This window comes from Odocoileus virginianus, chromosome 15, assembly GCF_023699985.2.
Source record: "Odocoileus virginianus isolate 20LAN1187 ecotype Illinois chromosome 15, Ovbor_1.2, whole genome shotgun sequence".
NCBI lineage: Eukaryota > Metazoa > Chordata > Mammalia > Artiodactyla > Cervidae > Odocoileus > Odocoileus virginianus.
Window position 1 is genome coordinate 22,131,610 of NC_069688.1, and position 26,939 is coordinate 22,158,548.

The window sequence follows — 26,939 nt, forward strand, 5'->3', positions numbered from 1 at the left end:
TGATGCTGAATTCGGTTCCATAGCAGATAAATCTGAGTGAAGGTCTCGTTTATATAGTTTCAGAGGAAGTAAAAGGCTTTTCCATTCATGTGTCCTTAATGGTGATCAAAGAGACAGCTGTTATTCTCCTAGCTTAGTTCCTTGCAAGGGCTGATAAAACCATTACTACAGCTGCTCCATACAGCTTCCTTTTGTTGGACTATGAGTGTTCCACCACCACCAAGATCCTGCTATTTTACAGAACCAAACAATGAAGAAAATACTGACAGGGAGCTTACAGTACTTCACAAATCAGTTTTATTAATTTAAACACAAACTGAAGAAAAAGTCTGTACACAGTTGTGGACACAACACACCTTTATACAGTAAGGCCAAGATAAACTTTTGTCTTTTCAGTTTGCAGAGTACAAAAACATAAAATGGAAAGGCTAAAAAACTGTTGACTTCTGTTTGCTTCAAGCAAGAGAGGAAAAAAACAACTGAATTCAATGATTAAACAATTTGGAGATATTCACAACTGACTAATTCTAGCAGCAACATGAAACCTTAGGAAAGGATAGGGCAGCTCTGTAGCTACTTTGGGTCAAAGCTGGTGGCTTTTTTCCCCTCCAATATACTATTAAAGAAAATTCATCCAAAAAGTAATTTCATGACAATGGAAGGCCTTTAGATGAGAGAAACTAGTGTCTAGATAAACTGATGGATTACTTTTGGATAAACTGTTTTGGGGGTATTACAAAGGTGACAAACTTAATTTCTCAGATTTATGCTTGTCATATAATTAGAATGGGGTGAAATGAGTAGCATTATTTTCTTGGTGATGATGACTGGACCATGTCCCACTGCTGGCAATGAACTTTTCTGGGAGGCGGGAGTGGGAGGTGGAAGGAAAGAGAAAGAACATGAACGTAAGGAAGTAATACAAAGTTGTGCTGATTTGCAGATATGTGGTGATGGCCTTCCTTAAACAAGAAAATATCATCTGGACACATGATAGTGTCCCTTTGCTAATGTCCAATTCATGAACCATTTCATTTATAAAATCTATCCATCATCTACATTCTTTCTGTGGGAAGAAGCATTTGAATAACTGTCCTTTGCCAAATAGCTATACTACATTAATGCTAAAAATGAAAAAGTGAGGTTTTAAGAGGACTTGTCTTCCCCCTCAATTGTTTAAGACACTGATGTGTTATTTACCAAGGCCCTCCTAACAGCATTTTTTTAAAAAAAGTACAGATTGGGGGAAAAAAAATTAGAAAACAAAATCCTATTGACACTTGACATCCATGCTTTTGGTCTTGACAACATGATCTTAAAAAAAAATCCATTATCTACATATTTATACCCAGTACTTGGAGAAGGCCCTGCATGTCTGTGCAGGTCCACCTCATACTTCACTATCAAGGCATTGCTACCTTTCAATATCATTTTCCTAAACAATATGTAAAAGAATCATCCATTATTACAAATTTACACCAAAAATTCTTTCTGTACATGATTGTCTCAGTGATGTACATATTATACGTTTAAATTAGACATATTTTAAACTACTTTGCAATGTGCTAAAATTCAAAGTACTTGCTGAGTCATGAGGCCAGGGCCTTCGACTGCTTCTGTCATCATGCTACTGTCTCTTCAGTTATCTGATGTCAAAAGTCTGTTTGCGTGAACTGTATGGTTCTTGAATTATACCTCGATAAAGCTGTATTTTTTTTTTAAAGTCTGTTCATAAATAAGTAGAGATGTACAGAAGACCCTGGGTATGAGACACCAGAAAAAGTAAACCTTTACAAGAAAAATCCCCCCACTGGTACTCAGGAAACCCATTTCAGTCTTTGTTGTGCAATCAAGTTTGCTGTACTGGAGAAGCTGTTTTATGTCACATTGAAGATGCTAGAAACATAAAGCGTCTGCAGGTCCTTTCTTCACAGGTTCGAACCATGGTTAGTTAATGTGGCCAAGACACACTGCACTGTGCTAGAACATTCTCATGGCTTATTTGCAATGGATTCACAGTACTAGGAGTCAACAGCTGTTCTGAAGAAAGGGGTGTGGTGTCCTTCATTTCCCACAGAGGTGGAGGCGAGGACCCACAGCAGCTGGGTGTCAAAATGCTGAAATGTTAGTTTGGAGTCTGGCGCCCACTGGGGACTCAGCTTGGTGGACGTGTCCCCGGTCACAGGCGGCTGTGCGGCTTCAAAGTGCTAGGTGACTGCTACAGGTACTCCAGTTCCAGGGCGTGATGTAGGGCCATGAGGTCCGAGTGACTGGAGACCCTCCAGAAGGGCATGGCGTGCTGTGGAGGGGCAGACCACGTGGTGAGGATGGAGAGCACTCCCAGCACCAGCCCCCAGGGCCGCGTTGTCAGTCCCCTCCACGCACGGCCCAACCCCCTTTATTCCAAACTCTGAAAACTGCCCGTTAAGATCTCAACATCACATCTGTTTAAAACAAAAATCCAAACTGACTCCTCCCCCAAGAATACCAGCGTGCGTTTTAAAATGCAATTCGGGAGTCCGTTTTTTTTTAAGAGGGTGATGGGTATTTCTTAAGCAGACCTACACTGCCACTTGAATGCCGATTCCAAACTTCAAATAAAACCCAGTAGCTGTGAACAAAAACGTGTCAAATATTTGCCTTTCAAAGTCTGGATCCACTGGAGCTTTCATGCTGCAAGTTTAAGCGATTTTCCTTAGTTGGTAGTACTTTACATTTTGTAAAATTTGACTTTAGAAGTAAAATCAAATTTTTATTTTAGAAGCAACTTTTCATTTATTTCCATCAGGCATTGTCCACACTGACCTTGAAACAACATTACCATATGGCAAAATTTTAAATGAACATCTAAGGTAGTTTTTTCAGCTTTTTTTTGTAGTTGTTTAAAACATCAATCTAAAAATCTGCCTTATTATGATGGGGATATCTTTGTAAAACATCTGAATCAACCAGAGACAAGAAAAACAGCCCCTTTCTCCCCCCCCAAATTTCATCATCCATGAAGGATAAAAACATGATTATCAACTTTATGGCTCAAAAACATTATAATAAGTATGTATCAGCAAAATCTTCTTAGATAAGAGAAAGATAATCATCACCTTTCAGAGAATAAAATTCTATTAAGCCCTCAGAAAACATTTTTTTTTTAACACAAAAAATAATGTGAAGGTCTGAGTATAATTTGTGATTATAGTTCTAGGGAGTTTTTAAACAATTCAGACTATTAAGAGAATATGGCATGAAAACAAATAGAATTTGGAACTGAGGAGTTTTGGGGGGACTATTTAAGTGACAGTAGAAGCTACTATTTTGGCATAGATCACATACCCATTATTATTCTGGGGATGCAAAATATTGTTACTTATTGACAATGTCTTTGTCTCAAGTGATCTGCTAAAAACATATACCACAGTCCAATATCACATGTAGGCCTTTCTGGATTCTATACTATTTTAGGGTATCTCTATTTTTGTTATCCTTCAGTAACAGTTCAGTACCAAGTACTAGAGATCTCTTTTCAAATATTTATGATGTTCCACTGGGCAACTTTAGATCATAAAAATATACTATTTTGCACTCATTCATTAGAGATTTTTGTGTTTGCATGCATGGCATAGAAGACACCCCTGACTGACCCTCTCATGGTCTGTGGTTGAGTAGTAGACGTGAACAGCAATCATGCAAGTTCACCTCAGAGGAGGAGGCGGCGGCGATTCCCTTTGCCTGGGGAACTGAGGGAGACACTTGGTAAGAGGAGAGGTAATAACTGAGCTGGTTATGAAAGGAGGGTCGTTCAGAAGAGCACTGTAATGGCTGTGTGTGTGTGAAGGGGCAGAGGATAAAGGACAAGGTCATTGTTAGCTGACATTATTGGCTATAGGAGTCAAATGGCGCAAGACCTGGTTAGTCCTGTTAAAGAGTTTATTGATAATAATAGTTATTATGAACATTTAGTATTATAAAAAGACTGTCTAGGGAAGAGAACAGGGGATTCAAACATGTGTTAACAAATAATTATATTGCAAAATAAATTTTCTCTAAGTAGGCACATACCAATGTGAAGCTTTTATGGATCAACAAGGGCTTGCCAGACCCAGTAAGTACAAAGTAAATAATTTTTTTCCTGAATCAGTGTTTAGCTTGGAACAAATATTTCTTATATCAAATCAGAGAGTGATGGTGGCAAAAGAGGAAAAGAAAAGCAGGTTCTAGAATGAGGAGACCTGGGTTATACTCTCAACTCTGACTTTAGTAACATGACTTTGAATCATGACATCTCCTTGGAGCCCTAGTTTGTTTATTTGTAAAGTAATGGGTTAGGGGAAATGACTCAGGGTTGCTCCTAGGTTTAATAAAGTCAATAACTTTTTCATTAAAGTATTACTTGTTCAGCACTATAGCTAGAGCAGATTTATAAAATAATATACATATATAACATATCCTCCCACTGCCAAGAACCAGCAGGCAAGACATATCTGCTGAAACTTTTTTATTACAATGTAAGGCAGTGTGGGATTAAGACTCAAAATGACCTAGCCAGCACATCAGGTAAGAAAAATAAAAGCATCAGAATTGGAAAGGAAGAAGTAAAACTATTTGCAGATGACATGATTTTATGTATAGAAAATCCTAAAGACACCAACAAAAAACTGTTAGATCTAATCAATGAATTCAACAAAGTTGCAGGATACAAAATTAGCCTACAAAAATCAGCATTTCTATACACTAAGACCAAACTGTCCAATAATAAAGTGATTCCACTTACAATAACATCAAAAACAGTAAAAGTGAAGGATTTCTACACTGAAAACTATAAGACACAGATGGAAGAAGACACAAATAATAAATGGAAAGGTATGTCAAGCTCATGATTAGAAGAACAAATATTGTTAAGATGTTCATACTATGTGTGCATCCTTAGTTGCTCAGTCTCTTTGTGACTCCATGACTGTAGCCCACCAGGCTCCTCTGTCCATGGGATTCTCCAGGCAAGAATACTGGAGCGGGCTGCCATGCCCTCCTCCAGGGGATATTCCCAACCCAGGGATAGAACCCAGGTCTCCCGCATTGCAGGCAGACTCTGTACTCTTCTGAGCCACCATCTACAGATTCAGTGCGATCTCTGTCAAAGTTCCAATAGCGATTTTTACAGAAGTAGAAAAAACAATCCTAAAATGTACATGGAGCTAAAAGACTTCAAATTGCTAAACCAATCCTGAGAAAGCACAAAGTGGGAGGCATCACACTTCTGATTTCAGGCTGTATTAGAAAGCTGTGGTAATCAAAACAGTATACAATAGAATAAAAACAGATACATAGGAAATGGAACAGAATCAACAGCCCAGAAACAAAGCCATGTATATATGCTAAACTAATATAAGGGAGCCAAGAACACTCAATGGAGAAAAGATGGTCTCTTCAATAAATGTTGCTGGGAACACTGGCTAGTCACATATTCTTTTATAAAAGAATGAAAGAATTAACCTATAAAAGAAGGAAACAACCTAAAAGGGACTAAAGACTTAAATGTAAGACCAAGAACCATAAAACTCCTGTAAGAAAACACTGGGGAAAAACTCCTTGACATCAGCCTTGGTAATGATTTTTTGGATATGACACCTAAAGCACAAGCAAGCAAAATAAACATGTAGACTATATCAAACTAAAAAGTTTCTGCACAGCAAAAGAAATGACTGACAAAATGAAAAGATAACCTACAGAATGAGGAAGAAAATTTGTAAACTATATTCTGATCAGGGGTTAATATCATAAAACTCAACAGCAAAACAATCTAATTTAAAAATTGGGCAGAATAGACATTTTTGTAAAGATGATATACAGATGGCCAACAAGTATGTGAAGTAGTGCTCACCATCACTAATTAGGGAAATGCAAGTCAAAATCACAATGCGATAATCACCTCACACCTGTTAGAACAGCCTTCATCAAAAAGATAAGGGGTAACACATGCTGATGAGGAGGTAGGGAAAAGGGAACCCTTATGCACTGTTGGTCAGAATGTAAATTGGTATAATCAGTATGGAAATGAGTCTGATGGTTCCTTAAAAAAATTAAAAACAACTACCACGTGACTAAACAATCCCACTTCTGGGTATATACATGCCCAAAGGAAATGAAAATAATATGTTGAACAGATATCTGCATCTTCACATTCACAGCAGAACTATTACAATACTCAAGATATGGAAACAACCTGTGTCCAACAGATGAATGGATAAAGACATTGTGAGATTATACCACATATATATGCAGTTATTCAGATGGATGAAAGGGGACTTAATGGACATGAATGTGAGCAAACTCTGGGAGACAGTGGAAGACAGAGGAGCCTGGTGTGCTATAATCAATGGGGTGGCAAAGAGTCATACAGGATCGCGAATGAAGAAAAACAACAACATGGAGATACTCCATCGGGTACCTAGAGCCTTGAAACCAAAACAGCTAACAATAATAGCCTAAACTGATGTGTGTGTGTGATTCGTTTATCGAGATCAGGCATATATTGAGAAAAATGGGCACCAAGACCTAATTTTTGGGAAGTAGCACACGTTTTTGGGTCATTAGAAACAAAATATTCCCTAATGGGAAGATGATGACACATCCTTTCTGTTCCTTTTGCCCACATGTGCAGTTTTCCAAATTTCCTTCTGCCACCTTTCCTGTCTGGTATTTTGCGTTTATCCCTTCTGGTTATACATAAGATCAGTAATATAAAAAGCTGGGTGTGTGGACATTCACATGTAATTTGAATTTTGCTGAATTATTAAAAAGTATTTCAAAACTATAAAAGCACATAGCCTTTGCCCTAGGCATTACACTTCTAGGAATTTTTCCCACAAATATACTGATACTTGCCCACGCATGAACCACATAAGAACTGTCTGTAATAGTAAATACTGGAAACCACCAAAATATTTAGCCCCAGGGGACTTGTTAAATTATAGCACATCAATGTAATGAAATTCTGATGTGGTCATTTATAAGCATTAGAGATACATAGCTCCATGTGCTCCTGATACGAAATAACTACCAGGATATATATTAAGTGAAAAAAAAAAAGGTATAGAAAAAAGCATATAATTACAATTTGTATAAAAAAATAAAAAACTTATCTGTGCTTTCCTATGCATATATGTAGAAAATTTGCATATGGAGATACAAATACTTCACAAATTGTAAATAGATTATTCTGAGAATTTATGAAACTTTCAGCACAGCTTTGCTCTATGACTATTTGTATATCTGCATCCCCTCTGGAAAAAGTGTGCACTTTAAAGATGAAATCCAATTTAAGATCTGGCATATAGTTTGTGCTCATTAAGTAAGTGTAATGGCTTTAGAATAAAATTCTGTAGTCAGTGTTAGTAATCCCTTTGTCTCACTTAAAACTAAAAGCAAAAACTTGCATCAAAAAGCCTTTTTTTTTTTTTTTTTTAACAAAAGTCCTTATTTTTCTCTCAAATAAACTCAGAATCAAGCATTATGAAGCAGATTCTTAGCTTCATCTTGGTTTTGGGCAAGGTTTGGGATGCACATTGAAAATAGACATTTTTGATGAAGCTGCTGTTATTATGCAGAATAATGGATTCTTGCCATACCCCCTTCCCTCCATGCTATTCACAAGAGATTCATTTTAAGTGGTTCCCTGAAAAGTAAATAAAGTCAGAGTTATAAAACAAGGCCATTTTGCTCCAGAAACCAAAACTGCTGTCAGTGTGCAGACTATTACTTACATTTTGATTTTTAAATCATGCTTACCTATTTTCACTGGAGGAATGTTAGGAAAACAAGAAATTTTATGGTTAAAAAAAAGCATGGCAAATTTTGACAACAGAAGACATACATACATCAAAGGAAGATATTGACAGGTAGGGAGATAGTTTCTCTGAACAGTCTTTCTAGGAACAAAGAGGTGCTTGAAAAAAACTCTTACCAGAGATCTTTTTTAGAATTTGCTTATTTCTTCTAGGGTGAAAAACTGAAAGCATTTCCTCTAAGATCAGAAATAAGAAAAGGATGTCCACTCTCACCACTATGTTTCAACATAGTTTTGGAAATCCTAGCCACATCAATCAGAGAAGAAAAAGAAAAGGAACACAAATTGGACCAGAAAACTACTAGAGCTCATCAATGAATTTGGTAAAGTTATAGAATACAAAATACACAGAAATCTCTTGCATTCCTATATATGAGCAATGAGAGATCAGAAAAAGAAAACCGTAATTAAAAAAGATACACGCACCCCAGTGTTCATTGCAGCAATATTTACAATAGCCAGGACATGGAAGCAATCTAAATGTCCATCAACAGAGCAATGGATAAAGAAGATGTGGTACACATATACAATGGAAATATCAGCCATAAAAAGAATGAAATAATGCTATTTGCAGCAACATGGATGGACCTTACTAAGTGAAGGAAGTCAGACACAGAAAGACAAATACCATATCACTTAAATGTGGAATCTAAAAGAACAGTACAAATGAACTTATTTATAAGACAAAGAGTTACAGATGTTAAAGCAAGCTTATGGTTACCAGGGGATAAGGGATAAATTGGAATTGACATAAACACACAAATATATATATATATATATATATATATATATATATATATATATATATATATAAGACCTACTGTTGCAAAGAGTCGGACATGACTGAAGTGACTGAGCATGCACATATAGCCCAGGGAACTCTACTCAACAGTCTTAATGACCTACATGGGGACAGAATCTAACAAAGAGTGGATATATGTATAATTGATTTACTTTGCCATACATGTGAAACTAATACAACACTGTAAATCAACCATACTCCAATAAAAAAATGTTTTTAAGATCTTTTTAGAATAATGTTTTTTTAAAAAACAAAGGCATCTCTAACCTTTTCTCTTTGAAGGAATGTTTTTTAATGATACAAATTATAGAATTAGATCAAATTACTGATGAAACTCCTGGCATTGTACTGGAAGAGAGAGCAATGATGACAGTAGATTTTGAGCATAACAAAACAGGTAACTGGCAGAATACTTCCTAGTTTTCATTCCTGGGCTAAAAAAACAAAAACAAAAACAAAAACAGTACATCTAGCAAAAGAACATCATTTAGGGAGACGAAAGACATCTCTACAGGTAGGAGGCAAGAGTGTTGTACTAGATTTTTAAAAGGACACAGGAAACTAAGACACAAGCTAAATGGTTAAAACTGATTTAGAAGAAAAGCAAAATGTTTTGATTTTGCAAATCATTTTCGTACCCACTCTTGCAGCACTTCACTGTTTCACTGTCAGTTTTATTTAGTAATCTGAAATGCTTGTGAACCAAATCATAAACTAGAATTAGTGATTTATTTTTAAAATTTTAATCATGAGTTTAAAATGGGGAGAACACTTGACACAGTTCTATATACCTCCCAAAAGGAAATAAACATTGCACACTAACAATTTTTTTAAAGCATTAAAATTATTTTTTGTAAATCAAATCATATTTAAGATGTCTAAGTGAAGTTTATAATTTGAAGGAACTTTGTGCGGAATCTCAAAGATATAATCAGCTTCATGTCTTAGTTTGGTAGCTTTCAAGCCATGTGATCTTGGCCAAAGTATTTACCTTCCTGTGACATCTGAATCACAGGTGCAATTTTTAGAAATCTGAGTATTTCTGAAAAATCTGTACAATTTACAAACACACATAAAGATCTTACAACTCCAGGTTATAGTTTCATTAGTTTCCAAGCTGGTAGGTCTCAAAGTGCAGAGTTCCTTTGTAACAGAGTACTGCACTGATCACAAACACTTATCCCAAGAAACTAAAACAAAGTTGAAGCTGCAAGTTCTCATTCATGGTCAAACAATTTAAAGAGGATGTTCTTTGTAAGCAGTTGTCTAATTTTTTTTTTTTTTGGTACAGGTGTGTGTGTTTGTCCTGAATAAAAAGAATAATATGTCCAAGGGATAAACAGTGGAAACAATTTTAACTGCTCTTCAGAGGGAACAAATACTCTCAGTACTGTTTCTACTTTCAATTCTAACATCAAACCAGTAATTCCTTTTCTTTTTCCATGTTGTGTTCACCCACACAAATATCTAAGAAAGAAAACTTCTCATAAAGGCTTAGGAAGAAACTGGTCTACAGAATCTTGAATCCTTGATTGGGGATCAAAGACTTATGTCTTTTTTTTTTTCATATTAAGTCATCACTTTCATAAACATTCTTCTGTCTACCACAAAGCTAGAAAGCCACATTTTGGCTTCTTTTTAAAATATTTTGCTGAATACCAGATGGAGAAGGACCAGCCTGGAGGGCACATTCACACCTTGGCCCTGGGCCATCCTGGCATGCAATTCTGTTCTTCAATTCTATGATGCTCAGAGGTGCAAAACTATTCCATGTTCCCATCGCCACTAGGAGGTCTTATCTAGAAATGGCAGGGGATTACAGAGGCTTTCTCAGGAAAAAGACTTGAGTCTGGATTTGCACCAAATATTCTCTTTAACTCTCCAGGGCTGAGTTTGGGGCACTTTATTTAGTCTAGGAAAGATTTCTTTTTATGAAGACAGCCCAAAGGGCTAACAGATGTACCTGATGACAATGGCCATTGGTGAAGCTGGAATGCAGGGTGAGTGCTTAGATGGCAAATACTGCTTAGAATCAAGTTTTTTAAAAGTGTGGGTGGGTTTCCACCAGTGCTGATCACACTTGGGGAAACTGTAATCCTGGGCATATGGTGTATCTATGAATATGAGAAATAATCTATTATTTATAGAATTAGGGTCAGTTTCTATGCTTTGGTGGGTTTTCCTGGTGGCTCAGACAGTAAAGAATCAGCCTGCAATGCAGGAGACATGGGTTCAATCCTTGGATCAGGAAGATCCCCTGGAGAAGTTCATGGCAACCCACTCCAATATTCTTGCCTGGAGAATTCCACAGACAGAGCCTGGCAGGCTACAGTCCATGGGGTCACAAGGAGTCAGACACAACTAAGCGACTTACACTTTCTATGCTTTTACTGGAATTCAGGGTTACTGAAGGTGAATTTACCATTCTTGGACTCTATAACGAGGCTGGCCATGTGCCATACTGCATCTGCTGTGTGGTGCCATTTCTGGAATATACTGGAATATTCCAGAAGAGCTTGCCTCCTTTATGGACATATATTGTCATTTCTATGAGTGAGGGTGTGGGCAAGAGATGAAAAAATTATCCTATTGGTTAATCTCAAAATATTTAATGCTCTTCAACTTAAATATTAGAGCATGACTGTGCCAAGATTTAGGGAGTTGTAAAAAAGAAATGAAGACGGAGGGTCAAACAAAAATCAATCAAAATATAAGATTCCTACCTCTCAGGAGCTCATACTTAACTGCTGAGACAGGCACAAATAGTTAATAATAATGGCTGCCACTTGTTGCATACTTCATAGGTATCAGGCTCTGTTTTATATCTTAACAACTTATTTACCAGAGACATATCAATATATGCCTTGTTATTTGAATGTTATTGACCAGAGTGTTTCAGTATTCACTTACATAACAAATTGCCAGCCACAGTTGCTAGATTCTGCAAAAGTCTCACAGTCAATAATGTTAACTAAATCTAAACCTTAAAACAGCCCAGTGAGCTAGGTGCTGCTGTTGTCCCTATGTATAGATAAAGAAAGAGAAGGATAAAGTAACCTGTTCAGAGCTGGTAAGTGATAGAGCTGCAATTCAAATGCAGGCTGTCTGGCTCAAGAATCCAAGTTATTTGCCATAGCTTCTCCAATTAAGGACTTCCCTGGTAGTTCAGATGGTATAGAGTCTTCCTGCAATGCTGGAGACTTGGGTTTGATCCCTGGGTCAGGAAGATCCCCTGGAGAAGGGAAAGGCTACCCACTCCAGTATTCCTGCCTGGAGAACTCCGTAGACAGAGGAGCCTGGTGGGCTACAGTCCATGGGGTTGCAAAGAGTCGGACATGACTGAGTGACTAACAATTTCACTTTTTTCGCTTTCTCCAATTATAGAATAAGTGGTGCTACTTATAACTGAGTTCTTACAAACAACAGAAACAGAAAAGGTGGTATAGAAACTGGATTTTGAAACATGAGGAAGACAGTGACATTCAGGCCCTGGGGAAAGGAGCAACAGCAAGGAGGAAGGCCTGGGTGTGGCCAAAGGAAGGTAAGCAGACCAGTGTGCCTACAGCGTTCAAGGGGCAAGAGTGGAGGAGCCTGAGAGCTAGGTTGTTACTAGGTTGTGTAGACCCTGAATGCCTGGCTAAGGAATGTGGTCCCCTCTCCTTCCCCCTTTTTAAAATGTGATGAAGGACATTCATGAGAAAGCTTTTGCTAAAGGAAATGACAGAATTATACTTGCAGGGATGCGGAAAAATAGAAAGAAATATGATGGGTAAACTAGGTTAAGAGACCTAATAGTTAGTTCTGCTTCCTTCCTCCTTTCTGCACATCCCCAAAGGGGTAATTCACTGACCTCGTGATCAAAAGAAGATACTATACTCTAGGGCAGAAAAGTTGTGCATCCTAGCTCTGATCAGCTGGTAGAGTCTTTCTGAACTGATGTTTAGAAGATGCATAGGCTACATCCAGGCTTAGGTAACAAAGGTTTAATCACCTGGTGATGTCTGCCATGGGTTCAGAGAGGGGCATGCTGGTGTTAGCAGGCATGTACGCTGTCTCTATTCCAGGTGACAGATGCAGAGCTAAGCCTCCTTTTTTGTTCCCCAAGTCCACGTTCTGTGAAGATGAACCATCCGTGACCCCTGAGCTTGTGAATATCACTCTTCAAAAAGATTATTTCAATAATGATTTAATTCTACTCTGCCCTTGATCAGTGCTTACAGTTCTGAACGCATTCACAATCTGTTTCAGAGAAATGGAATGTGTTTAAATGATCCAGCTCAGAATTTTGAGGACTAAGAAAAATTAAAGGGCACAAGAAATACCAGTGAGGAACACTCACCTTTTTTGCCCCTTGTTCCTCTTCCACACCATCTCCTATGACAACATACACCACTTTTCTTCCAAACCTCTGAATTATTCTCTCAAAACAGCTTTCCTTTCCTAATGAACAAAAGTAAATTATAAAAAAAATGTAAACTTCGGGTAAGTCAGCACTCTAGGACTTAAACTTTTTATATAAAATGCTTTCTTTATGCTTCTGATCCAACTCTATCATACTTGTGTGAACTAGGAAAAGCATGCTTTTACATGCCATTTGGGGAGTATGCGGAACAGCACAATACAGGAAAAACTGTAAATGAATTACCCACATGGTATCCTGTTCCTGGGAAATTGACAATTTTAGTACTTTTTCCTCCAAGACTCATTTATTAAAAAGTAGGATCTAGTCTTTCACAGTATAAATTTGGTAGAAAAAGTATTGTTTTGTAGTAGTACTTTGCCCACTCTGAGCTGAGACTAAACAAAATCATGCCATTCTGCTAATATATTTTAACTTGATTTAAAAAATGTTTCATGATTTATCAAACACTGAATATAATATCTGATTGAAAGGCCATTGAGAAGGATGCACAAAACTGAAGGATTGGTCTTGTTACGGCAAGAGAAATCAAACACCGGACGTAGTTTATCCCTTCATTTTCAGGTTGGAATACTTCTTTGAATCAAAGACACCCCCAAGGCCAAATGTGTTGATTGGAAATATTCTTGGAAAACTATTTCTGAAATGAATGTCAGGTAATTTGGGGCCCTACCAGATCATGCTTGCCTGACCCAGGCATCTAATGTTCAGTAAAACACTTTCCTAGAGGAAAAGCGGGATAAAGGTAACAGGATACCTTTATCTGTCTATTATCTTTCCCATGTCAAGACTTAGTTTGGGCTCCAGTGGCAGCTATGCTGTCAGCACATCCCTGCGGTTAATGCAGTCATTGTTGCTTCACAGAACAGGAACTGGGGTTCCAAGTCCAGGGCTGCCAATAAGGTCATTTTAATGGACAATGGGACAGTTTATAGTTTTCAGATGTGAATGGCTGAGCGGGACCTGTACCTCTTTCAAATAAGGATCAGATATACACACGAACAAATTGCTTGTTTGCTTAAACAAATGTCTGCTTTATATTTGTATTTTGCACTAAAATCTCTAGTTTGCATCTGACAGAATGAAATGGAGCCAGCCTTATTCAAAGATGTCATTTCAATGCTTCTGTAGTTGCTCACTAACCTGTGAAATATTAAATCACTTTGAGAAACAAATACAAAGGCTGGTTTTCACTGCAAAAAAATATACAACCGAACACTTGGATGTCATGAAACTTTCTTTTCCCCCTTAGAGGGAAATGTTTGCATGTTTTTGTAAAGTTTCCTCTTCACGGGAAAAGGAAGGTAAACTCAATGTGACTTTAAAATAAAGCTGTGATGGACAAATTCTCACCCAAGGTTCATTATAAACACACAATAAGAATTAATAAACTGAAGCTCACTTTCAGAGGTTAATTTGAGGTCTTACATGGAATTTTGATTTTGATGTATCCATTTTGTCTGAAAGAACATCACAGCTCTCTGCTGAATGAGAGACCAGTGCCTTTCCTTCTCTGATTTTGCCATTTTGCCTACAGGAAAAAATCCCTGGTTTTTCTGTACTGATCCCCATATTACACCTCATTTGATGGCAAGATTAGCAATAATTAACAGGAGTTTCAGTCTCTATTTTTATTAGTTAAAAAAAAAAAAATCACAGGAATGTGATTCTACCACTGGTTTTGAGATCATTTCTACCACTGTACAGTATTTATATTGAACTTTTATTCTATACTGAAAAAATTCCAATATTGCAAACAATATGTCCATTAAAAATACTTTTTTCGTTATTATAATTTCCTATTATCCTCACATTTTCAGATTATTTGGGATTAAACTTCAATGTGCAGAACATGTAATATACTACTATTCCTTTCCTTCTAGGAAGTTAAGTACTATCCCTTGTATATTATATGCTTATTTGGAATATGTTCTTTCTTTCATGTGCCAGTAAAACCTTATCTTGGATCCCTGTTCACAAAACATGATTTCTCTTAATTGATACAGATAAAGACCTGAGTTAATGGAAATTGATTACTAATTTATGTGAGAACATGTAAAAATTCTGGGTATATCAGGCTACTAGGAATTCTTTGTTTTGTAAGGGTCTTCTAGTTTTCTGTTCTTGGCCCTTCCAGGAGGCAGCAGTCATTCTCAAACTCCAACTATTTCCAACTTTATAGGGTTATTTGACTATCCTACAGTTCTTCAAACTCACATAAGTAGGATCAAACTCTTAATTTTTGTCATCAAACCTGATTTCCCCATCAGCTAATAGTGTCAATACTGATGCAATTGCCTAAAAGAAACCTCTATTGTCAGTTTTCTTCTGAATAAACAACCATACATTCATCCACTTCATTCAACATTGAGTACCTACTATGTGCTAGGCCCTATGGTTACAGTGATGAATGATACAGACAGACTCAGTTATCAAGGAGGCTGTGAGCATAACTAAACAAGTACTTTTTTTAGTGATAATTTAGTAAATTCTTTGAAGAGAGGAACAAGTCAGAGATAGATAGTCTGTTTTGCCCCTTTTTCTTTAGCCAGAAACAACCTTCTTCCCACTTACCAGGACACTCATCCTCTGTCCCTAGGACTCAATTATGTAACATTCACCTCATCATAGCAACATATAAGGCCACTTAAAACCCAAATCTACCTTGCCAGCTACCCATGAACACTGTATTTTAATCACCCAGGAAAACTCACAAGTCCCTCAGCAGGGAATACATTTTAATTTCTCTGTTGCTTTGTTCTCACTAGCCATATGCCTATATAAAAACTCTTATATACCCTTCTATACCCAGCTCTAATGTCATACCTTCCCTTTAACTTTCACTGACACTTGCCCTTCTGTCTCCTTCTGAGTGGGACTGAATGCTCCGCCGCTGAAGTGTACACTTGGGCACTTACTGGTAGGATCCCTCAGCGTGTGGAATGGTTTGTTGGACCTTAAACTCAGAGATCTACTCTAACCCTCAACTTTACTAGCTATTAACTTAAACTGACTGACTGACATCTCTGAGATTTAAGCTTCCTCAGTTGTAAAATGAAAAGGTTGCAAAGATGGACTTTAATATGTAAAATGTTTAGTACAATTCTGGGCACCTAGTAAATACTTGATAAATGTTCATTTATATACCACTGAATATTTTGTCATACTATAGTTATTTTGTTGTCTGTTTCCTCTGCTAGACAGTGAATTCCCTAAGAACAAGAGCCATGTCTTCTTTTAATTCCTACTTTTGTCTTGATTGATATTTTAAGTAAATTTCATAGTAATCTTTCTTAACTACATTTTCTTCTTGCAAGAATCTAATTTTTTGATCCCCATAACAAAAATGAGAACTTAATCATTTACACATGTTAAATTAAAGCAGAAAAAAAAATAGTTCCAGTAATAATAATTTATTGGAGTTGCCTAATTAAGGCTGCTATTAGTTATTTCTGCTTTGTATATTTCTATATAACTACTTGTTCTAGCTTATAAAATAATTTTTGTTGATGCTGCCTAAGAGAATAAAAATAAGATAATAATCTGAAAATGATGCTAAGTTGACTACAGTAAAATGCAGAAGTTTTAATGTCAGCCAGTGAAATAAAATTTTCTGAGTTCAGTTACATGGATTATGCTTTATATTTCTCTTGATATCTAAAGGCAATTTTGACAATAAAATTGGTTTAAACATTATTCTAGTTTTCTGACATTTAGAATTCTGTAAATAAAATCCTATTTATTGCCTTGCATGTTCACTAGCCTGAAAGCAAAAGGTTGACTGTTATATAAATGATTAAAAAGTAGCTTACCTATTTTAGTTGCACTGTAAATATTTTCTATTGGAAATACAATTCCTAAACCATATAGCAAGACCTTCGCCAATGCTGGGATAAGCTGAGTAGTTGTTACTAAAATATTCACACAGTTCGTTCTATGGGAACAGAAAGAAAAAAAAATATAGTTGAAAAATAAGTCTCCAAAATGAACAAGCAAAGCCTGTCTTCAGGCAGAGGCCCTACGAAGTGACTTGGGGACAATTTACCGGGAGTGAATGAGCGTGAGGGCTTTCAGGGCCAGTGTCAACCAGGAGTCTGTCAGGGCTTCAATTTCAGCCCTCAGCTGCAACCAGGCTTCCCTCTTGGCTGGACCAAGCAGACCTGTGGATTTAAAAGCAAAGGAATTACTTCCTTACCAACGAGTCTTGCCAACTTTAAACATTTAAAACTACTCTAATACCGCCCTCAAGCTTTAGGTGTACTAAGCAATTTTTCACATACCATTCAACAAATATTTAGTACTGTAGGGGACATCTATTGTTTCTGCATTCCCAGCATCCCTTTTTCTAGTTCTAGAGGTCCTCTCTTCTATTGAGGGAGCCTACTCACCCCTATTCCTCCAACTGCATAATTTGGGCAGAGACACAACACCGTCCTCTGGCTCCCAGAATAGGCATATGACCTTGGCTTGGCCGCTGAAAATGTCTGGAACTTTTTTGTTGACTCTATTGGGAAAGAAGTTTCTCTACCCCATGGAGGTGCTGGACTGGTTGAATAGAAGTCTGGGTCTACTGGTGGTCACTCTTGCCACCTTTTGGGAGGGACTGACCCCAGAGGAAATCACAGGCCAAGGATTACTGATTGCATCACCAGAGCATCTGAATTTAGCCACGCCAGAAACCAGCACCACCCTTAAACTTTTCATTGTGTGGTAGTTGCTCAGTTGTGTCTGACTCTCTGCAACCCCATGGATTATAGCAGCCTGCCAGGCTCCTCTGTCCATGGAACTCTCCAGGCAAGAATACTGGAGTGTGTTGCCATTCCCGTCTCCAAGGGATGTTCCCAATCCAGGGATTGAACCCAGGTCTCCTGCATTGCAAGTAGATTCTTTATCATCTGAGCCGCCAGGGAGGTCAATATATTTCTTTTCACACTAAAGTCCTTTAGAAACACAATCAAAAGAGGAACTAATACAAGCATCTACCTGATAGAAGGATGCTTTATGATTCTTCTTAAGTTCTTTAGGCAAGAGGTCAAGAAACTTACTCCAGTAAGTTTACTAACTCACACCACTGCTAAGAAAGGGAGCCAGGACTAGATTAGCCTGGCCAGGGCAGCTGGCTCTAAATCTATTATTCTCTCATTCAATCACAGCAGAATTATCACTGGGTAGATGAAACTACTTTCAGCAAAAGCTTTTCTACCCAAAAAAATGTGATGTAAATGTGTGATGCTCTTGAGTATTTCATTGAGACTGTCTTAACCAACCCAGCAAGCTACTGGTGATAGTCACTTGCCTCCAACATTATTTTTGTAGGTATTGTAGATCTCTTTTACTCGTCTGTAGCGGAAGGCCAACTTTCTCATCCAGTCTACACCGCCCCGCACACCGGTTGCCAAGCATAAATTAGCACTGGTTGCTGCAGCAGGAAAGCCATCTGTTCCAAAGTTATATGTGCTATTTAGATGCAAGAAAAGCCCAAAGTTAACCAAAGAGAAAGTTCATCTTAATGAGCTGAGCAGTTAAACTATAACACGGGGCCCACAACATCCCAATCATGGGCTTACCTTAGGTCTTGTCCATTGTCATCGGAAGAGACATCGTCTATGTGAACTTGGTCACATTCCTAAAACACAATTAAAATTGATACATGTTAATTTTCAAAAAGCATCTACATTTTTTTTGGAAAAACCATACACAACTATTTAAAAAAAACAACAACCAAACACTGAAATTGGTAGAGTTTGCCAACTGCTCAATCAGTAGGTGGCAGTCTTGTTAAATTGACATTTTTACCTACTTTGGGTCGTTTTTCAATGTAAGAAAGGAGCAATGTCAATAAGGACTACTGTTACTCAGGTTCAGAAAACACATTTTTGTGTTTAGAAAGGAAAGTGATTGAAAACAATTAGCATATGTGTTCCATAAACCTCAGGTACCTGAAGACATCACACTGCTCCGAGCTGATTCAGTCAATGCCGAAGTGTAACTGAAACCAGACATTTCGGTAAATCTAACATGCTAGAAAAATTAAACCTGATGCTAACTGCCAATGAAATTATGACCTTTGATTGCTGTCGAGCCACACACCAACACAGCCTGAGGCCAGCGTGGAGCCCAGACCAGAAAATCTGTTACTAGTTTGCCATTGATTTGAGAGATGTGAGTTTTATTTTGCTCGCGCGCGTGTGTGGGTGTGTGGGTGTGTGTGGGTGTGTGTAGGAAAAAAAGCATGGGAAACTTCCCAATCTAAAAAAATTAACCATGAGGGTTATTTTTTTTTCTTCTACTGTTTTCAAATCTTAACTTATTTTCCCTTTACTGTTTTTCTGTTACTACATTATTCATTTTAAATAGTGGGTTTATGAGTTGATTATAAAATAATATGATTGGAACAGACCTGATTTTAAAATCCCACACCATGCATAAACTGTTTAGAATAGCGGGTGTACTTGTGGGTTAAAGCCCAGTTGGACGGATTCACACTGATACACCTGCTCACATGTAAGCACTTCTACATCTTACTGCTGTGCCCCAGCCTCCAGCATCTTTGTGGGAAGAGCAACACTCAATAAACATTTGTTGAACAAATGAAGGCAAACTATAATTTGGAGACAGATATGGTCTCTAGTCTAGAAACAAGTAATACGCACTTGGCATGTTTTAATATTTTAGCCATGATTCTTCTCTTGGCAGTCAGCCTCCAAATACCACAGTGGCCTTTCTGACACTTATTTCCATTAAAAGTTTTAGTGAAAAAAATCTTATAAGAAATCGGCAGGCGTGCATCTTGTATTTTAAAAGGTTCTTTGGACTAAAGCTCTAGTCATCTTTCCCATAGAGTTCACCTCAAATCTATCCTATCCCTCTAGTGCTTGACATCCAATGTGTAACAAAGATGCCAGAGATAAAGCACCCTAGGAATAGAAGGTGGATTTTTATGTTGCCAGTTCCTTCTGCACAAATTCTTTCTCTCCATGGATTTGTGAGGAAGGGAGCAGGAGATAGAAGTGGAAAGAAACTCAAACCAGCTGTTGCTTAACAGAATTAAAATCCTGACCCCAACCTCTTCCTTCTAAAGCATCTATTTTCCAGGCAACCCTCTCCCAGCAAGCCGCAAGTTCCAAGGAGGAAAAGGCTTTGACCTTGTAACCCTTCCCTGCTCTCCTGAGGTCCATAACCCCAGATAAGAAAAAAAAAGGAATAAAAGTCTAGGAGGCCTCGCAGGCAGGACTGTGAATTTTAAGATTTTAAAAACAGGTCATTCCTGCAAAACATGATGGGAAATTTCTTCGAGTTATTATACATAATTCGGAGGGTGAAAGATGAATGATAGTTGTGTTTTTTCAACAACGTACTTATTCTGGGTTGAAAGAATAACTAATTCGTGACTTTCTACCATCTAGCCATTCATCTAGACAGAAATACAGAAATGCTGTTGGTACACGACTCTGTTAGGGTGTGTGGTTAGTTAAAACACAAACAAATGCGAAAAAGGGTACTCCCGCAAACAAACAGAACCCCCCCCAAAGCCTCGGTGCTGTTAATGCAGGATTTTTCTCTCTGGGGAGAAAGAACAGAGAGAGGGAGGAAGCTGGGGACTCAGAAGAGGAAAAGATATGTTTAAAAGAATTGAATTTAAGGAATCAAAGCTGACCCAAAGTTACTTGGTTAATTCTAGGGGTGGGAAGAATGCTTTGGAAAAACAAGGTGTTAAGAGGCTTTTCTTAAGCTAATGTAGTTGTAAATCTCCATTACTAACAGAGCAGCCTTATCTTCTAATGACTGTTGATGACTCTGCCACGGCTATTGTCTGCCCGAATCCTGCATTTGTTTTCTCCTGCCAGCTTTCCTTGGGCTTTTTGTTCCCAGGCTGGGCCCTCATTTGAAGTACTGTTCAATATCTTGGTTTACTCTAATTAAGGGTCAACAGCTCCCAGCCTTTTTACCTGCAGATAACCAAACTCACTTCACAATGATCTGATTAAAGCAAAGTCTGGTGTGACAGCAACCACAAAACCCTGCTGTTTCGCTGGAGAATTTTTTTTTAGAACTTTTTCTCTATTGGAGTATAATCGATTAACAATGTTTTGATAGTCTGAGGTGGACAGCAAGAGGAATCAGCCATAAATATACCTTAGCCAGAGAATTTTTGTAGAACGATTTAAATCAAAATAGATAACTACTGAGAACATACTCAGGGACCGACTCGGTGCTCTGTGGTGACCTAAATGGGAAGGAAATCCCAAAGCAGAGGAGATGAACGTGTAGCTGATTCATTTTGCTGTATGGCAGAAACTAACACAGCATTGCAGCTCCAATAAAAAACAGATTAATAAGGAATAGATTTAAAAATCAAGAGCATTTTTAAAGGGCCTAGTTGGCGCTTCTAGGAATTAAAACATCATTAAAGCATCTATGTAAAATGTGTTTTTGGGATGGGCTCTCAGTTTACTTAATAGACAAGTAGTCTGTTGGACAAACTTGCAATTGATAACATGGCTTGGCGACTGAATAACAATATGAAAGATGATAAGTCACTATTATGAGTTTACAAATAATGGTATGAATGTCTTGGGAAATAAGCTGTGTATTTTAAAAATTTTAATGAGAAACTATAATATTACTATTTTGATGCTTACCCATAAAAAACTAACGCCTCAAATGGAGAATATTAAAATACTGAAATATCATTTCATTTCTCAGCTGAGCCCTGTAATGTGTGAACTTGTACTGTGTACTTACTGTTAAATTAGAAAACTGCAGTTCCCTGCATTCTGATATCCTGAAATTGTCTCCTCCATGGTGATAAGGCTTCCCTTCCTTCACTTTTTCAGAAGACATCCAGCTTTTTGCCTGTTTTCCTAAGAGCCTAATTTGAGGTTTCCATTTTTGCTTTCTGAATTTGGTTGCTTTTCATTTGCAAATCTATTCTAAACCCAGACAATTAGGTAACCAAAGGATAGGAGAAGAAACGAAATCAATGAAACAACAACAGCAACAAAGTTTAAAGCCCCACTGCAAGAGTCTATGGACACTGAAGACAATAATGGAAGCTTTCTATATTTTCAGGGGCCAAAATCTATGCCTACAAACCCTAATTAGATACTTAATACACAGAGTGCAGAATATTATTTCATGAGAAAATACAGTTTTGTTCCCAAAAGACTGAATGTGCTGAAAATGTAATTGAAATAAACTTCCAAAAAGTATGCAATAAGATATTAAGGAATTCAAGCCATTACCGAATCCAAGTCTTGGGGTAGCATCCACATAGGGGCCTCCCATGGCCAGTTCAACCAATCTAGTGTTAATTAATTAATTGGTCATGCATTATTCTGGCCTGCTGAGGCTTGAGATACCTAAGGAATCCCAAACATACATGGGTGTCAGGCTTGGGGTCTCAAGTAGGGGTGTGAAGTAATGATTTCCTTGTCTCCTGATAGACTTTGCACTCAACATGGATCCAAACTGGCTAATGGGTGCTTTGGGTTAAAAAGGTGATCATTTATTTATTATTGTGTCTGATTATTTATTAAGGAATACCTGTCCTGGGTATTGCTGTAGATGCTAAGGACACACCACTTAACACAAAAATCCTTACCATCTTGGAACTACCATTCCAGTTGGGACAGACATCCAAACAAGAAAATATGCAAAATGTACAATCTGTTAGACAGTGCTAAGTGCTAAGGAGAAACAATACAGCAGGCAAGGGGACTATGCAATGCTGTGGGAGTGTCTGGGGAAACAGCTTTGCAGGCCAAGGAAAGAGCAAGTGTAAAGGCCCTGAGGCAGAAGGGGAAGAGTTACATGGACCAGCAGGTGACAGGGACTGTCAATGCTGGTCCTCTACTTCTGAATGGCTGCAGGGTGGGGGAAGGTGACCTTGTGGAGGCCAGCCGTCCTTCTCTCTAGAAAATACCCCGCAGATGCAAAGAGACTCTGTGCAGTTAATCAACAGGTCTCAGAGGTAGGAAGGAAAGATCTTAAACACAGTTTCTTTTAACCCCCAAACTACAGATATGAGAACTCATGTGGAGCTGGAAAGGGATCAAGAGATAGGCAGAGAACTATTTGTTGTTCATAGCTTTCCAAAGGGATGTCAAAATCAATGTTTTTGTATAAAGGTTTACATCATGTCAGGTCAATACTAGAGGAGTATATAATTAACATTTTTATTTAACCAGTTTTAACATATACCCACATCCCTCAAAGAGCTTCTAAGAGACAAGCCAGTGCTAGGCAAAGTTGTGGTTATCCTTCACTAGGTAAATTTCATAATTATTACTGAATTAGACATTGCTAACGCATTGGGCCCACTGTTCCCACCCTAAGCTCAGTCCCTCCCTTTCCAGAAGTCCTAAAGCACCAGGAATACACCACCCACTGACACTAGATTACGAAGGTATCCTGTCTTGACAGTCTATATATCCCATGAAGAATGGATTTTTCCTTCCCTCAAAGGATGACTAACAACTCCAACAAGGGCTGTTTTCTATATGTGTGTGGTGGTAAAGAACTCCATGGATTTTGGAGGAGACATGAGAGAGGCGATCTTGTTCCCTGGGGTGGGAAGATTCCTTGGAGAAGGGCATGGCAACCCACTCCAGTATTCTTGCCTGGAGGATCCCATGGACAGAAGAGCCCAGTGGGCTAGTCCATGGGATCACAGAGTCAGACACGACTGAGTGACTTAGCACACCTGCAGAGGCAGGCCATGGTTGCGCCTACTCAAACAGACTCCTATTTCTTGTTGAGCTGAATTACTGATATTTATGTTGAACACAAGATAGTAGTGAATGTTACAGCCTATTTTACAGCTGCAAATAAATGAAGACTCAGAAAAGCTAAGTAACCTCAGTGCTGAGACACTATACAGGCCTTTGATCCCCAAGCACTATTTCTCCCCAGGATCCCTGGATTTTGCACAATTTAGACAACTGCCCACTCCACAACCTAGGCCCCTGCTGGCTTGTCAGTTGTTTAATGTTTACGGGATTCCTGCTCCATGTCTGCCCCATGCCCACCTGGGGGTCCAGCATTGTCACCACTACCCCTCTTCTGGCCCAGAGCTCGGAGGTTCAAGCTCCATCCTGCAGTTCAAGCCCCACCCCTTCATCTCTCTACCTGGCCTCCAAATGATTGGCACTTTGGAGAGAAATTATCCCAGGAGGAAACCCATCATGAAAACTCAGTCTTTACAAGGGTGGAGGGGACAGAGCACAGTGGTAGGCAATGAGAGCACAGGTATTAGCATGACTTTGCCACATGTCCTACTAGAAGGCTCAAAGTCTAGGAACAAGGATTTGGTCACAGTCACGGTAGAGGGGGACAGGTGGCAATGATCAGGGAAGCATGAGGCTAAGTCCACAGGCACTGGCCTGCAAGCTCTATTGTACCTGAAAAGGCTCCTATAAGCAAGCATCCTTCAGATAAACGCCACAAACCCAAAGCCCAAAGTTTAGCCTTGTCTGGCTTCCCTTTATGTTCCACGGCTTGTGCTTCTCACAGAGCAGTAAAATCAATAAAATCGGCAAGCTTCAGTGACTCTGGGCCCTCAGCTTACAGACATCTCAGCATTTGTGGGGCTGGATTATAAAATGCTGACATGCATGGCTGGGGAAAACTGCCAACCCATGAAGCAGCTGAATACCAGGTCCAATGTTGGGAGCAGGAAGAAAGCCACAAGGGGTCCTATCTCATGGCCATGCAGCAAAGGCATGGTCTCCCTCAGAACTCTAGTTGCACTGTTATTCTGCCTTTTTGGTTCTTTCTGTCATTATTCTTGGCACTGCAGCTCAAGCTGACCTTTTTCCGATCCATCATCATCTCTGGCCTTCCAGGGCTGGGCCACAGACATGTTCTTTTGGACTGAGCTCCGGGAATAACTCAGATTTTGTACAGGGGCTCATATGCAAAATATTAAGTTATGGCAGAATTTTTCTGCAAATATTTATTCTGCTTTGATACCATAGTGGTTGGACTTTTCCCCCAAGCCTCTCACTTGTGCCATAATTATGTAAAAACACACCATGCCATTCACGTTCATTTAGGAAAATTAATGAAAAGAATTAAGACAGTTATAATGGATCTTATTCTCTGTGCCAAACACAGTGACATCAGAGTCAGGATGCTGAGGCGTTTACACCCCTGAACCTGACACTAGAAACATAAACTCCAAGTAAACCTGCAGGCTTTGCATAAACAGACTTGAAGACTTGGAGGCAGTCTGCACGTTATGAAAGGGAACAATATAAAAATGTTACAAACATGTCTTGGGAGAAGTTGAGTTATATAAGTCCTGATTCTGCTGACTGAAGCGATACTTGCTCCATTTTCCAAATTTACCATGAGAAAACGAACACCATACTGCCGACTAATTGTTTCAATACCTTCCTTTATGAAGTAAAAATGGAAAGAAAAAGCATCCCCAGAGAAGGGGCTATTTGCATTGTGCATCAGTGAGCCCACTGAGGCTTGCTGGACTTGGCTAGGGACACGGTGGCTGGGTTCCCTCTGTCATCTGGTGTCCCCTTCTGTCATCAAGCAATTACATCCACTGCTCTGACCTCTCCACTGAACAATAAGATAACTAGCTTGACACCTTAGACATCTGCAAGTTACCAGAACGTTTTCCTTATATTCCTAAATATGAAAACTATAATATATGGAGTACAGGAGTATTTCTAGTGCTTTTAGACAACTCACTCAAATGGGCTTCCCAGGTAGTGCTAAAGAACCTGCCTGCTAATGCAGGAGACATAAGAGATGTGGGTTCGATCCCGGGGTCGGGAAGATCCCCCAGAGGAGGATATGGCAATCCACTCCAGTATTCTTGCCTGGAGAATTCCACGGACAGAGGAGCCTGGCAGGCTCCACAGGGTCACAAAGAGTCAGACACAGCTGAAGCGACTCACACACACGGCAGGCACTCACGGAAGTTGTCTGGAAGGCAAGTGATCAACAGTGCTTTGAAAAATTAAAAGAAAAAACGAAAGATTCTCCCTGTGGATCTGCTCACACTATCCTCTTTCTAATCAAAAATCTAAATTGTACAGATGGCATTACAGGGTGACCAGTCTTTGAGTGACAGAGGTTTTTAAGGGAGTGATTTCCATGCGGTGTTTGGAAATAACTCCCGACTGCCTAGATATCTGCATAACTTCGTTGGAAAAATAAGGTAAGATGGGTCAACTCTAGAGATTTTCTGTGACTTGGAAGTTCTATGGAGGGGGGAGGGGTGGTCCAGAAACAAACTAATTGATGGCAAAGATGTGAAGAGTCCTGCTCCTAATTCACAGATAATTAGATTCAGCTCCTTGAGCTCTGTGGTAAAGAAATTCTGTCTGTATGGCGTAGCACAGGGAACTGTATTCAATATCTTGCAACAACCTATAATGGAAGAGAATCTGAAAAAAAATATATGTATAACTGAACCACTTTGATGTACACCTGAAACTAACACAACACTATAAATCAATTATATACTTTGCTTAAAACAGGAAAGAAAGACATTCTGTTAGTAAATTTGCAGAAACCTGGATTTTACTGGGATATTTTGCTCTGTATAAAGGAGGCTGTTCAATCAACATGCTGCATATCTAGACTCACTAATCTAAAGAGTAAGTCTAAATCATGTGCTTGCAGTGTGCTTCCTAAAGCTGTGTCCAAACCCGCACTACACTTTCAAACGGATGCAACGAAAAGTCGCAGCACTGCTGGGTCCCTGTGCCTGTCACCATGGACCGGTGGCATGCCTGTGACACGGGCCACCTGCAAAGAAGGATGTGGGGGCTGCAGCTCTGTCTCTCTGGCTCTCAGCAGCAGGACCTGTCATGTCTGTCTGGGGTGCACCTTGTGACCTGTGGGTCGCCCTT

At 38.8% G+C, this 26,939-nt stretch overlaps 1 protein-coding gene across 14 annotated transcripts in view; it reads right to left on the reverse strand.

The window, feature by feature from the left end:
* Positions 1-274: 274 nt before the first annotated feature.
* Positions 275-26,939, reverse strand: part of EYA1 (EYA transcriptional coactivator and phosphatase 1) — a 471,064-nt gene continuing 444,399 nt past the window's right edge. For all 14 annotated transcript variants that reach the window (XM_070477143.1, XM_070477142.1, XM_070477144.1 and 11 more), the window contains 6 exons: positions 18,627-18,685; positions 18,356-18,516; positions 17,105-17,219; positions 16,872-16,993; positions 12,979-13,079; positions 275-2,299 (listed from right to left, as the gene is read on the reverse strand). In XM_070477143.1, the coding sequence (XP_070333244.1) occupies positions 2,219-2,299; positions 12,979-13,079; positions 16,872-16,993; positions 17,105-17,219; positions 18,356-18,516; positions 18,627-18,685 (639 nt within the window). In that variant the 3' untranslated portion in view covers positions 275-2,218. The remainder of the gene's footprint in view (positions 2,300-12,978; positions 13,080-16,871; positions 16,994-17,104; positions 17,220-18,355; positions 18,517-18,626; positions 18,686-26,939) is intronic.